General features: G+C 40.9%; 2 protein-coding genes across 2 annotated transcripts in view; one reads left to right on the top strand and one right to left on the bottom strand.

The window, feature by feature from the left end:
* The window catches only part of MEI4 (meiotic double-stranded break formation protein 4), a 210,567-nt gene that overhangs the window by 159,974 nt on the left and 35,174 nt on the right, over positions 1-15,419 (bottom strand). The window lies entirely within an intron of this gene.
* GET3 (guided entry of tail-anchored proteins factor 3, ATPase) lies at positions 7,553-8,620 on the top strand. The gene is given in 2 exon segments (XM_072735746.1): positions 7,553-8,503; positions 8,505-8,620. Coding segments are annotated over 2 exon segments (1,017 nt in total). The 5' UTR covers positions 7,553-7,555; the 3' UTR covers positions 8,574-8,620.

The raw sequence follows: 15,419 nt of genomic DNA, 5'->3' as shown, positions 1-15,419 counted from the left end.
CTCTACATTGTTTATACTGAACAGCTACTAGAGAAAAAGGGGCTGAATAAATGAGCAACAGAATCACTCTAATGGGACAGAGTTTTTAGGACAAAATTAGAAGCTGATAAGAAAAAGCAATTTCTATTTGGATTCAGTCATTTGGGGGCAAAGATATGCAGTATAAGTAAAAAGCATGGTCCTAATTTCATTTCCTAACAAACAGGGAATGTCATGTTGAGAAACCATGAACACATATATTATAGACCTACAGAATAACATCAAACCCATGAAAATACAACCTTTTACCACATGAACCAATGAATCTACCTGCATAACTTGCATTCATCAGTGCAGATGTTATGAATGCCAAGTAGAGCTGGTAAAAACAATACAATCATGGACATCAGCAATACACCCCATTCACTGGCTTCCCAATGTTGTGAATGCCCAATGATACAGCAGTTTACAATCTGGACCCTATTAGCTTTCCTGTTGAGATCATACACATCTCCAAGCTCCCCTTGACCAAGTCTCTTTCCGAAAGAATTTACCTGAATTTGTTTACACTGAGCCCTTGATGCCATTGCTCTTGACCAGAGTTCCAACAGCTCACATGGGTACTGTTGACATGTTACCTTCAAGCCAGCATGGTCCCCCAAGCCCACCCTGCTAGACAACTGAGGTTGGCATTCATTTTGACCGATGTGTCTATCTACTTTACTCTATCAAAAATCAGAATCACTGGGATCTTTTATCCAGTGCGATTTTTCCCAACCTATAGCACCATAAGGGAAACGTATTAAAATTAAGTATTCCTAGGTACAATTAATCAGTGTTTCCAGGAGATGGCTCCAGGAACTTGTGTTTTAAATAAACATCTCAGGGGAGTCTCATAATTGAGTAAACCTCAAGAACACTGCTTTGCACTACTCCCAAACTTACGCACTCAGCCTGCTTCACGTGTTTCTTGCTGAGCTACAGGTCTCCTACTTATGAGATCTTACAGTGGTGGTTTTCAACCTTACCTGCCCATTTAAGTGACTTTGGAACATTTCAAAATTCCAATACCAGACCACATTCCATGCTGAGTATCATGCCAGAATCTCGGGTAGAACCCAGATATCAATATTTTTTAAAGCTCCCCAGGTGACTGCAGTGTGAGAACCACTATCTTAGATTAATATATATATTTGTTCTGCTTTCTTTGGATGGCAGAGGAGTGTGGCTCATTCATGCCATCTTCAAATCTTCCAGAAATGTCTATTTCCCTCTTTATCTATTCATGTTTAATTCACATTTAATCTTTCAGGGTTCAGCTGGTATTCTATTTCCTTTTCAAGGTCATCCCTGCCACTGTATTTTCTACTTTGTAAAAGTAGAGCCTTATACATTCTAGCTGTCTCCTTCCAACCATATCTAAGCCAGTGTCACATCCCTTATGGACCACAGCCCTGGACTCCTACACAGCAGTCTGCTTCTCCTCCCACTTACATTCTCCACACAGCAACCACAGCAAAAAGTTCAAAGCTCCTGCTTCATGCTCACCAAAGGATTCCCACTGTGCTTCAAGTCCTACCTACTGGAACAAGCCCTGCATAGTCTGTACTCCTGGCCTCTGTCTGGTCTCATCTCACTCCCTCTGCTCTTTGTCTGCTTACTAAATATACAAGCTAGTTCCTGCCTCAAGGGCCACTCAGATGACCCTGCTCAAAAACCTCCTTCTCAATGAAATCTCTCTGACCACCCAGTTTGTTAGTAGCCCTGCCCCATCCACAGGCATTCAACCTGGTTTATTTTTTTCACAGCTTCTAACACTTTCAGAACTTTTCCTGCTTGTCAGTTTGTTTGTTTTTGTCTAACTTCTCCACAGAAATATCGATTCTGTTTCTTCTCTTTTTTACCACAACCCCCAGAGATCAGTTTTTGTTGAAGAAATGAATCAACTAATGAATGAATAACCATGAATAAATATAACCCCAAATGAAACTATATACATCATATGTAGTGTCCTTCTATCTGTCTACCTCAGGAGATCTTGCCTCTCTAACCAGATAGTAAACTCACAAGAGGTAGCAAGTAAACTATTTCTTTTCCAACCTTGAAAGTCAAGCACAGTACTGAATAGACATCATATATTTAAGTACTTACTTGTTGACTATTTGAGCTATTTTAGAAGATCCTCAATATTGTATTGAAAAAGATAAGTTGGTTTTTTAAACTGACTTTCAGTTACCTGTAATCTTCTGACCCATAAGCATCCACATCTAAATTATGTTCACTATATCACACCTGAATAAGCATAACGAGAAGTCTCTCATTTTAATTCACCTCTCCAATTTTTTCATGTTTCAATTCCATTCTCTAAATTACACCCATCTTAAAAAGTACCATGCAACTTGTAAATCTATGATTGCAGGCATTGCCTGTATGTGGCCATTGAACTGCCTAATATGGAGTCAAACATATTTTTGTGTAACCGATGTACATCTGTTCAGATTAAGCAGAAAGAGATCTCAACCAGGTAAGTGCTACAGGGATGGTCTAAGCCTAAGCCTTAACTGCATCTCTGGAAATAAGGCCTTCCTCTGACTAGAATGTTTTTTAAAGCCTGCCTTGTATAGGCTCATGGTTATGGGTTTTGGTTTCAAGATTTTATGATTATTAATTTTTACATGTGATATATTGAAACCAGTCCATGAAGTCTAGGCTTTGTTAAATAGTGGGGCACTTGGATAGTTCAGTCAGTTGAGTGTCCAAGTCTTGGTTTTAGTTCAGGTCACAATCTCATGGGTCATTAGATAAAGCCCCATGTTAGGCTCCATGTTCAGTGGGGAATCTGCTTGAAGATTTTTTTTGCCCCTACCCCTGCTCATGCATGGCCCTGTGTGCATGCTCTCTTTCCCAAATAATCTTTAAAAAAAAACTATCAAATAGATACTGTGCATGACTAGAACCAGTGTTTTACTCTAAAACATTACTGATGATCATAGATCCTAAGAAAATTGCTTTCTATGATGAAGAGGTAAATAAAACACAAAATTGAGGCAATCACAGTTATTTTGCTAGTTTCATTTAAAATACTATTTATACCCATGGGAGGGCAATACTACCTTATAATACCCCCTTCTTATTTATTTCAGAATCATTAACAGGTCAGTCTGTTCCCAGGTAAATGCTAAACATATAGCTTCACACAATTAGGCTTCCCCAAAACATTTATCCAATCCCCTTTAATTTTCAGCTTTGGTGACTAAAGATAATGTTTCTCTCAAGTGCTGGAGATTCTAAGCCATAACACACATCTATCATCCTTTCAAAGGATGCCTTTCAAAGCCTTGATGTCTATCTCCTCAGAGTGCTAGCAGTCTCCATCATGTCTGTTGACCCAGGTGAGAGAACCCAGGTGAGAGGAACCTACTTCAGGATCCTCACTGACCTTTGAAGGCTCAGAAATCAGCACTCCTTTTCATACAGAGATGTCACTCCAAAAGAAATCTGACAATGAATCTTGCAGGTACCAAAAAGAAATTATAAAATGTTGGTTCATGACATACATATTCCCTTTCCCTCCCAAGTTGCAAAATACTTTTTGACCTCATAATCAGCCATTTCTGTTAAATTAATTTTATAAAACCATTACAAAAAAAGCATCATGAAAGCTCAGAGGCAAAAGATTATTTCAATGTAGAATCACATAAATGACCCCTTTCTTTAAAAACTCACAAGACTTGAAAATATTGATAATACTCGTAGACTGACAGTCCTGAAATAGAAGAATACCGTAATTGGCCAATTTTGAGTCTAGGAATTAGATGCCTTTCATTTCACATGGAATACGTTTGACAGATGACATAATAGCTCACCATACAAAAAAAATAGCTCATCATATGCCTTAAGTATATGAATTAATTACAGGCTTGTTATGAAGACCAAGAATCACTCACATGCAACAGTCTGGAGACATATGCATTCCCACAGCTAACATTTTATTTTTAAGTACAGTCTGTCAGTAGAGCTACAAATGACAAATTTGTAAGAACATATAGATGTGGCCAAAAGTCATACACTTAATTCCATACAGTGTGTTCTCTAGCATGAGGAGACAAAGTAAAAATATTCTTAATTCTGAAAAAGAGGCATAGTCAGAGACAGCTCAGTAGTCAATTATTATACTGTCAATTACGACTGAAATATAGTCTTAGGAGTAGAAAAAAAGAAGAGCTCGGAGTCAATTTTCTGCAGACACCTTATTGCCAACCAAGCAGAACTCATTTCCACTGATTTTTACTATTGCGATAATCCTGAAAATAAAGTCCATTCTCAGGGGTTCTGGTTTTCATAACTTGTGAGGCCAAGTTATAAAGCAGTACAGCACAGCTTTAGTATTATGGTTCATTCACCCATCACTTATTGTAAAAATCAGTGGCCTAGGAAATTAAATAAACTTGACCAAAGGACAACATAATCTCAACATTAAAAATGAAATTAAGACACACCTTTCAGGGAGAAAACAAACCAAACAAAATAAATTCTGCCTTATCAGAATAGATGATTTCACAGAACACATACTACATTACTATATTCAACGCTCCAATGTAAAAGCATTGGAATAAGGGCTGGGGGACCCAAATGGTAAATAAGAACTTATAGATAAGGCCAAAAGTCATATACCTAATTGGTATGCCTCCTAACATCCAAGAACTAAAAAAAAAGGCAGCCCAACAAATAATTCTACTAAATGGCAAAAGGCATTAGTGTCAAGAAGAGGTACCCAGGGCAGCCCGGGTGGCTCAGCGGTTTAGCACCCCCTTCAGCCCAGGGCGTGATCCTGGGGACCCAGGATTGAGTCCCATGTAGGGCTCCCTGCATGGAGCCTATTTCTCCCTCTGCCTGTGTCTCTGCCTCTCTCTCCTCTCTGTGTTTCTCATGAATAAATAAATAAATAAAATCTTTAAAAAGAAGAAGAGGTATCGAGGTACAGGTCATTTGGAATAGAAACACAAAGGAATTAGTTCAAACTGGGGAAAAGCCAGAAAGATTTCCTACAGGACAGGTATCATGGGATCACAGTGCTTTCACTGGAGCAGCCTTTCATACCAGGAAGCTGCATGAACAAGGGCACAGAAGGAGAGGCCTTTTCTGAGCAATGGCTCAGAAAAGTATAGCTAGAACAGAGGGAAACCAGGGGTGTAGGAGAGTAGGGTACAGGGCTGACAAAAGATTCTGGGTTCACAATGGAAAAGAATCTGAATGTAACCTGTTCCCAGACAACAGAAAACGATGCACTGTTTAAAATATAACTTTAACTGATCTTAGGAAAAATCACAGAGGCAAAAAATAAAGTGACAACCTATAGACCTATAGAAAGCTCTGGAAACAGTCAAGGAGCAATGATGTTTTCCTCACAAGAGAGAAATCATAGGGTCCATTGTGGAAGGAGAACACTGAAAATTTTATGATTGAGAAGTCAAAACGGGACAGACAGGAGATTAGAATTTCCTGTAACAATACAGACACAGAGAATGAAAATCAAGTTCTATTAATGTATCTCTCAAAATAATTAAACAGGATATCAGCTGAATTCCTACAAAATTTTCTGAGCAGTTTACTCCCAAAAGAAATCAGACTGCCAGGCTTGAGGATCTTGCACTTCTGCTACTGGACTGGAACTAAGAACAATTTTACTACTGGAAAGAAAAAGCCCTCACACACCCTTAAACCTTTGTTCTCTTCTTTCCCACCGGTATAATTTGCTAAACCAGACAGATCCAGGTCTTTGAAAGACAGAATTAAACAACAAAATCCTCACGTCCAAAAAGAAAAAAAAGGTTCTGCTGCTAAGCAATCAAAGCCAATTCCCATCAGACTATCAGGGCCGGATAGCCCAGGTGGCTCAGTGGTTTAGTGCTGCCTTCAACCCAGGGCCTGATCCTGGAGACCCAGGATCGAGTTCCACGTCAGGCTCCCTGCATGGAGCCTGCTTCTCCCTCTGCCTCTCTCTCTCTCTGCGTGTGTCTCTCATGAATAAATAAAATATTAAAAAAAAAAAAGACTATCAGGACCAATGAGGAAGGAAACTGGTATTTATTTTTTGTACATGTGTTAGGAAGCTTGGTGCCAAGCATTCTCCATTAACCTCATCTGCTTATCATTATCCTTATCATCATCATCTTCATTTTACATCTGCCTAAAACAACTTAGCTAATGTTGATAGAGCTGAGATTCAACCCAGATTCACCTAATTCCAATCTTCTTGCTCTTCCCAATGAGCAATCTACCTCCAGAATTTGTCTTCAAAACCTTTCCCATCAACACTACTTCCTTTCCCTTTGTTGGATCTTCCTTCCTTCATTTATGAATGTGCATTCTTAAATTAAACATTGAGCATTTCCTGCATGCTTGACCTTGGTAAGGATTATTCAGTCGTGCATTAAATTGTTTTATATTAAGCAGGGTGCTCTAGGCATTGCCCTTTCCTTATTCAAATGTGTATGTGTCAAAATGGTGGTTACAATCACATCATTTCTATTTACTTCCAAGATGTCTTTTGGTAAGTCAGTAATTCCATGATAATCATGCCATAAAAACTGAGTGTCTGCTACTTTCCAATAAATATAGAAAATTTCAAGTAGTTGGAGGAAAAAAAGTATGTACTACAGATGTAAAAGATATTTTCTTAATTATTTAAGTAATTTTTAATAGCTTCTTTTTAAAAATTTTATTTATTTATTCATGAGAGACACAGAAAGAGAGACAGAGACATAGGCAGAAGGAGAAGCAGACTCCCTGCAGGGGAGCCCCTGATCCAGGACTTGATCCCAGAACCCCAGGATCTCGACCTGAGCCAAAGGCAGATGCTAAACCACTGAGCCAACCAGATGCTCTAATAGCTGAGAATCTTGGTAGTTGTTAACAGTATTAAAGTCAGAATCATGAATTACAACCATGTTACCACAAGGTTTATAGCATAACAACTAAGTTCCAAACCCATCCATGCCACTAGCACATCCAAACATGTCCAAAGACAACTAAAGAAAGACCCTTCCCCCAGCTGTCCACAGACCCCCATCCCCTCTCACCAGCACCAGCCATCCATGCTCTCAAATCTCACATTAAAGGACACTCACTACAGGAAATTAGTCAGATGTTTCCCCTCAAAGGGCCAAAACCAAGGTCTTCTACTCTTTCTAATAAAGGATTGCAGCATACTACAGAGAAAACCCTAGTAAAATAAGGGAATTAAAACTAGGTGGGATTAACAATGAAAACTGGTAATAAGGGCATGTGAATTAAATACAGAATATAAATGTTTGCCTTAAACCAGTGGTTCTCAATCCTGGCTATACTTTAGAATAACTTAGAGACAGTCTAAGAATACTGATGCTTTAGTCCAGCCCCCAGAGATTCTGATATAATTGGCCTAGGGGGCAAACCGGGCATTGGGATTTTTAAGAGCCCCCCAGGTGATTCTAGTGTATGGTTAGGGTTCAGGGCCACTGCCTAGAACTCTAGCCTATGTCTACCAACACTAAGGAGGCAAAGCCTTTCAGAAAGACATTTTAAGGGTTCCAAGATGGCGGCAGGAGTGGCTGGGTGGGGTGTTGAGGCAGAGGAGTTCGAGGATGCACCTGATGTGGAGCCACTGGAGCCCATGCTTAGCAACATCATCAAGCAGCGCAGCCTTAAGTGGATCTTCGTTGGGGGCAAGGGTGGCGTCGGCAAGACCACCTGCAGCTGCAGCCTAGTCGTCCAGCTATCCAAGGGGCGGGAGAGTGTTCTGATCATCTCCACTGACCCAGCCCACAACATCTCTGATGCATTTGACCAGAAGTTCTCCAAGGTGCCTACCAAGGTCAAAGGCTATGACAATCTCTTCGCCATGGAGATTGACCCCAGCCTTGGTGTGGCCGAACTGCCCGATGAGTTCTTTGAAGAGGACAACATGCTAAGCATGGGCAAGAAGATGATGCAGGAGGCCATGAGCTATGCAGAGGTCATGAGGCTGGTGAAGGGCATGAACTTCTCGGTGGTGGTGTTTAACACGGCGCCCACAGGCCACACGCTGAAGCTGCTCAACTTCCCCACCATCGTGGAGTGGGGCCTAGACCACCTCATGCAGATCAAGAACCAGATCAGCCCCTTCATCTCCCAGATGTACAACATGCTGGGCCTGGGGGACATGAACGCAGACCAACCAGCTTCCAAGCTGGAGGAGACATTGCCCGTCATCTGCTCCGTCAGTGAACAGTTCAAGGACCCTGAGAAGACCATTTTCATCTGCATATGCATTGCTGAGTTCCTGTCCCTGTACGAGACAGAGCGGCTGATCCAGGAGCTAACCAAATATAAGATCGATACCCACAACATCATCGTCAACCACCTCGTCTTCCCTGACCCCAAGAAGCCCTGCAAGATGTGTGAGGCCCGCCACAAGATTCAGGCCAAGTACCTGGACCAGATGGAGGACCTGTACGAAGACTTCCACATTATGAAGCTGCCCCTGCTGCCCCACGAGGTGCGGGGGGGCGGACAAGGTCAACACCTTCTCTACCCTCCTCCTGGAGCCCTACAAGCCGCCCAGTGCCCAGTAGCGCTGCTGCCAGCCCCAGTCGCTGCCATTTCACACCCACCCTCCACCCTCCCCCACCCCGGGCAGAGTTTGCACAAAGTCCCCCCATAGTATAGGGGGAGCCATGTGCAGGGCAGGGGGTGGAGAGGAGGTCTGTTCCCCCTGTTGGGGCTGGGGGGGCTGTAGCTGCCCCCCCTCCCTGCCTCTCGCCCCTCAATAAAATGATCTTAAACCACACACACACAAAAAAAAGACATTTTAAAAACAAAAATAAAGTTTTAAATTAAAAGTTCAACTCTGGTTAATACTTTTCTTTATCACATGGACCTACAGGTACAAAAGGCCTAGATTTGTATGGGATTTGATGTTAAAAAGGTAATTGAGCGGCTAAGTTTATTATCAGTGTGTTCATAATCATAGATGCCTGTGCATAGTCAAGGCACTTCTTTAAAGAAAAATTTCAGAGGAACTGGAAAAGTACAGATCACTGAGGCATACAGTTCTCTGGGTCCAGCTCCTGCTGTATCACTCGCCCCATCAGACATCAGAGAGCTGCACAGCCGCACAAAGCAGCCCACCAGCATGGACTTGGCCTACTTTGGACTAACTCCTGCTTGGAAATTACAGATATGATGAGATACCTTGCGGTTCATAGGCTAAAAAATAATCAGATGAGGATAAACACTTCATAAAATACACAGGTGGAAATAACTTTGGAGTTATTAAAGGCACAATTATTAGCAAAATTAAGTATTAAAATACAAGAAATGCCATCTAATTTGTATGACCTGGGCTGAAAAATAAGGTTATTTTCTTCAAAATATTATTTTACAGAAAGAATGGATAAATGACACTAAATTCCATGGGAAAAGGAATCTGTTATTAGAATGAGAGGGAGGAAAGATGCCCAAATTCTACATGATCTGCTTTACTGATGAATTAGAAAAACTTCAAATACAGTAAAAAATATATAGAAGGATCAGAAGCATTGTTCAATTTTTATCAGTTACTTCCTTACCATGTGATTATTTGTCAAACTGATATAAAATGTTGACATTTCACATGTCTTACATTGCATTTTACATAGAAAAGCCTGCCTTAGCTCATGAAAATTGTTTCTGCTACAAATATTTATAAGCCTCATCAGAAACAAGCCCAGAAACAACTTAGCCTTATCAAGCCCAGAAACAACTTTGAAAAACTGTGTAAAAGATCTCACTGAATCAAGCACCAAGGGAGGGCACAAAAGCAACACAGCCTTTGTTTTTCACGTGACTTACTAATCAAAAGAGTAATGAGGAATTTTTATAGCGAGGCTTGTGCAAGCATTAAGAACCATCTTTCTCTGGACACAATCTTTGCCTTGTTTATTTCAAGCATAAAACTTGGCAAACATGGTCTGGATGTATTAAAGATACACAGGCAACATTTCTGACTCTGAGAGAAATGAGAGAGATGGAAAACAATAAAAATTATCACACACTGACTATAAAATAATTGATGTGAAACAATGGACTCGCTGAAGGCTGACAACAGCTCACAACCTGTGTCTTCCTCACAGCACACATACCCTAAGCTGAGCACTCTCTGATGCATTTTCTCACACTCAAAGAAATGCTAACAAGCAATTTAAACTTTAATATTCACATAAATGATGTTTCTAAAACAGGAAACTTGAATGAAAAGACCACCATTTCCCTGAAGTATGAGATAAGAGTAATGTTGCCCCTTCTTGTAATGAGTGCTACTACAGAAATCACAGAAGAGCCAAGGGGGTCCCAAGTGCATGGCACCTCCCCTACACATACTCCCAGGCACTGCACTTTGCTGCTGGTTTTCTGCCACTTTCACTGAGACATTTGCTTCATGTTCACAGTCAATTTAGGAATTCATTCAAATTCATTTTGTACCGAAGTTAGCTATTTAGTTCTCGGTAGGACCCAGAATATAATGCAAGTACGTGTGTTTATAGTTCCATGGGCATGATACAAAACTTTATGAGTAAATGTGTTTTGTCTTATTGCCTACAGCATGCTAACATTCATTTACAGCAATGTATTTCTTTTTAGCTATGTTACTTTATGTACTTTTTAAGGATTGGTAAAATAGTATAGTTTAATCAGAATTTAAGGTTTTCTACTGATTTTTAGGATACAACCTCTTGCATTTCTAATTCCCAAAATTTCCCCTACAAGATGTCTTTAAAATTACTTGAAATAGATATTCAAAAGGATGTTTCTTCTGCAGAAAGGGGAGGGCTGTCTTATATCACTGCACATCTTATATACTAGGAAATATATATCCAGGCTCCTCTGTAACAGAGCATAACAGTGTATATTAGGAAGGGATGTGGGAAGTAAGGATGGAGGGCGAGAGGGGAAGGGGGACAAAGAGGGAAGAGAAGTTTTCCTAGAACAAAAATCAACCGTACACATTCCTTGGAATCCTGTAATATTTATATACACCCTTCATTGAATGGTATGAAACATAGTTGTTAGGATGATGTTAATGTTACTATCTTTTGTTTACACCTTTTCTCTAATTTCTACTCTCTGCCTCAGCTCTATTAAGCTCTAAATGAACACTTTCTCAATTTTTTGGCAACCAGGGTCAAATATTATCCATTGGTATTATGAGATCTTGCAGAGGCTGGCCTACAAATCCCTCTTGATTTGTCACTCAAATAGTTTGGATAGGGGATGAATAGGTCTTTATCAACTCATTTTCTGGAGAAGTCTTTCTATGTTCTCTGAATATATAGTTCACTTTAATTTGTTTCAACCAGTGATTCTCAGGAGACACAGGCAGAGGGAGAAGCAGGCTCCATGCAGGGAGCCTGATGTGGGACTCCATCCTGGGACTCCAGGATCACGGCCTGAAGGCAGGCACTCAACTGCTGAGCCACCCTGGGATCCTCACCCCACCCCCACAGAGTTTCTGATTGTGTGAGTAAAGGGTGTGCTCTGAGAATCTGTATTTTTAACAAGGTCTCACCTGATGATGATGCTGCTGGTCTGGGGATCACACTTTGAGAATCACTGGTTTAAGAAAGCACCTTAAAGTACTAGAGAGTTCTAGGATTTTACAAGAATTCCACTCCACGTCCTCCTCTTTTAACCTTTGGCAAGTTACTTAACTCTGCTTTCCTCATTTCTTTTTCTACAACCTAGGCAGGGGGTGGGGATGGCTCAGATAAGAGTTGAAGCATCACGCAAAGAAATGCCAGAATGAAAATCAAAAAGCAGCTAGGAACAACAACAAAACAATAGTCAGATTTAAGAATAAGGGACACTGGAGGAGGAGAAGGGAACAAAAGTGAACTTTGAAGGACAGCTGCCAGGGATGAACTCAGCAGGAGCACGAATAAAGAGGCACCTACTCCAACCTTCAAAAGAGTCTCAAAACAAGACATATCAGCCCTGGCTTGAGGTCCAGGGCCAGGCCCACCACTTGTGCTCTGTATTTCTTTTGGGTTTCAGGTCCCAAGCCCCTCTGGTCTGTTAGTATCCTCTCCCATTCAATTCTTTCACTTTCCTCTCTCTGCTGATTCCTTCCTACCAAAGTACCAGTGTGCGGACATCTCTTCCATCTTAACAACAAAAACACTTTCTCTCCACCTTGCCTCCTCCTCAACTACCACCCTATCTCTTTCCCTCACAAACAAACTCCACCCCAAGAGAGTTCACAGTCTTTGCTACTCAAACTATGGTCCTCAGACCAACAGTATCAACATCACCTGGGAGCTTATCAGTATTGCAGGATCTCAAGCCTACTCCTGTTTACCCTATTTACCTGATTTCCTTCTTGCTTTGATAATGGAATTGATATTACTCCATTAATTTTCCCTGTCTAAACCACAGACCACAGCTATCTGACTGAATTCTACTCCACACTGTATTCTAAAAAAAAAAAAAAAAATTAAGATGTTTAGGATTCAAATATCAAATTCAAAATCCTCAATGGTACCTTTAGATTTCTAACAGAATCTAAAAAATCAAATACATACAAACAGCAGGGCATTTAAAAATGTAGACAAAACCTGCAAAAAATAAATATAATCCTAAGTACATTGAACAGATTAAACTTTACTACATGTTAAACTATTTTAAAAAATTACATTGAGAAAAGATCCTGGAATGCAAAGGAACTTAGAATAGTTTTAGCTTTTGTTCCATAGGTGGGAACCCAAAATTGTCACTCTTCACTTCTTCATTTACTCGATTCTGACTAAACTACAGTATGAATACATGGCTCTCAAAGGTAGGAGCCTTGATACTCATCCCACCTTAGTGAGTATCTCCTTCCCTAGTATGCTTTGGTCTTGCCCTCCTGATCCTCCTCCCAGCACTACAGAGGTTTTGTAGATCCCCAGAAATGACAGATCAGCCAGGCCCCTTTGTTCCAGGTATTAACACTCAGATAAACCATGTCTAAACTTATTCATTCAACAAATAACCCCAAGCACCCTGCCACCCCATGCCAGGCACTGTGCTAACATAGAAAGAGAGCAGTGATGAGGAAAAGCACACTCCTGCAAGCACGGAGTTTAGGTCCTACAGGGAAGACAGACTGCTTAAACAATTATAATTTGGCTCACAAATGCTGTGAAAAATACAGAATAGTATGGTTCCACCAGCAGGAGAATCTAATCTTGTCTAAGAAGGCAGTCAGCAAAGGCAGAAAGGGTATTAAAACTGTCAGAAAAAAAAGAATAGTGCACAACCAGAGAAAGGGGGTTGGGAGACTGTCTCCTACAGAGAGAAGCAACAGGTGTAAAAGCCTAGAGCTGGAAGAGAACAAGGTAGATTCAAGTAAGTGAAAGACATTTCATGTGTTGCAGTGCAGAATGTGGAGGACATAGTGATGACAGGGTGAGCTCGAGAAGGGAGCAAGCATCAAATCGTGGAGAAGTTCGTAGCTTATTTTAAGAGTTTTTTATTTATCCTAAAAGAAATGAGAAGACTTGAGTCTGGGCTGCAACAAAGATTTGAAAGTGTCTAGGCTGCAACTGTAAACACAGAGTCTAATTGAGATAAATCAGGAAGGACCAAGGGAGTTGTGGTGGAATGGACAGAAGTTTGAAGAATCCACAGATACATAAGTAGAGGCACCCTAATTAGATTACCTGGACATTCAAGATACCTTCTGGGAAGCCAGCTTAGGAGAAAAAGATGGTTGTATCACACAGTGGGACTCAGAGTGGGGTGCCAGGAAGAGATGTGGCAGGGCTGACAATGTCCATCTGGAACACTGCACACTGTGGGAACTCTGCCCTCACCTGAGTCCAACCTCTGAAGCTTGCCTCTTCCAGGTCCAGGACCTAGCTGGTACATGTGTGGCCCTTCCCACTCCCTATCTTACCCACCCTTCCTACCAGAGCCAGCTCATCTTATGATAACTGAGATGTCTACATTTCTAAACAGTTAGTTGCCTTGTCACTATCAAAGCCATTTAAGATTCTGAGCTTTTTTAACTACTTAACTTTCATTTATTTGTATGTTAATGGTCTCTCATATCAAAAGATTAATTCAATTTTATATATAACAGTAAAGCATGCCTTATATGTAATTATAACTATATTTTTAAATTTATTTTATTATTTTTTAAAGATTTTATTTATTTATTCATGAGAGACACACACAGAAGGCGGGGGGTTCAGAGGGAGAAGAAGCAGGCTCCATGCACGGAGCCTGACATGGGACTCGATCCCAGGTCTCCAGGATCAGGCCCTTGGCTGAAGACAGTGCTAAACCACTGAGCCACCTGGGCTGCCCTATAACTATGCTTTAAATTTGAAACCTTTCATTAGAATCCATATTAATTTAACAGTATGTTTCCTGATATTTATGTACATTATGCCTGTATGTTTAAAATCAACTGCAATTTTAAGGAAATCCTCATCCTATTTGACAATTTATGTTATAAAAGCTTATGTAAAAACTAAGACGGGAAATGCTTATGCATTCATTTCCCATGTTCTTTCAGCACCTGTAGAACAATGAAGGCCCCAACATATAAACGCTGAGCTCCAAAACTATGACTGGAGGTCAGTTATTTGTGATGTCTCCTCACTATGCGGTTTGGGACAGGGTGGGGTGGGACAGAGGCTGAGTGGGCCTGGACCAGAAAAGTGCTAGTCGGGAGACAAAGATGAGCTCCATGCTGGATCTGGCAAGGTGTACACGGGCAACCAGGATAGCCAGCCCCTTCTGACCCCTGTTAACATTGATCTGCCTAAAGGCATTTTCCTTAATCCAGATTCACACAACATGAGAAGTAGGGACTAGGGCAGGCAAATGCTAAGGATTTGATCCTGAGAGTATAAGGCAGTAAAAGGGACAACAGGCAAGGAGGTGGATAAACTTAAGCACTGTCAGCTAGAGGGGAGGGAAGCTCCTAAAGCCATGTGGTCAGTCAGTTGTTTCCCAGGACCTAAAACGTAGAAGAGCTAAGTCCAGCTGAAAATAATTGTGCTGCTGTGCACACCACCACCACCCATCCCCAAGCACTCCACAATTAGCCCTGTATTCGATGAACATTTACTAAATAAACATGGAAATCATTAAACTATTTTGGTTTCATTTTCTCTTTCTTTTCACTCTAGCCAGTTGCTTACCCAGTAGTCTATCATTTATGAAGACACTGAATACATAAAATTGTAGGAGAAAAAGCACAGACCTGACACTTCATCTATATACCTCCTTCCTGTGAATGCCAAATTACTGTTATAATTGTAACTGTCCAGATTCCCCCTGCCTGCCCTACTTTCTCACACACATACACACACTCAAGTTTTACTCCTAAATCTGCTCACTGAAGTTCTGTACCATTATGCCCACTAACAAGGCCCTGCTCCCAACACCATGTC

The sequence above is a fragment of the Vulpes vulpes genome, chromosome 1 (genome assembly GCF_048418805.1).
Source record: "Vulpes vulpes isolate BD-2025 chromosome 1, VulVul3, whole genome shotgun sequence".
Lineage (NCBI taxonomy): Eukaryota > Metazoa > Chordata > Mammalia > Carnivora > Canidae > Vulpes > Vulpes vulpes.
Note: the sequence above shows the minus strand (reverse complement) of the source record. Positions and strands in the feature narration are given on the sequence as shown.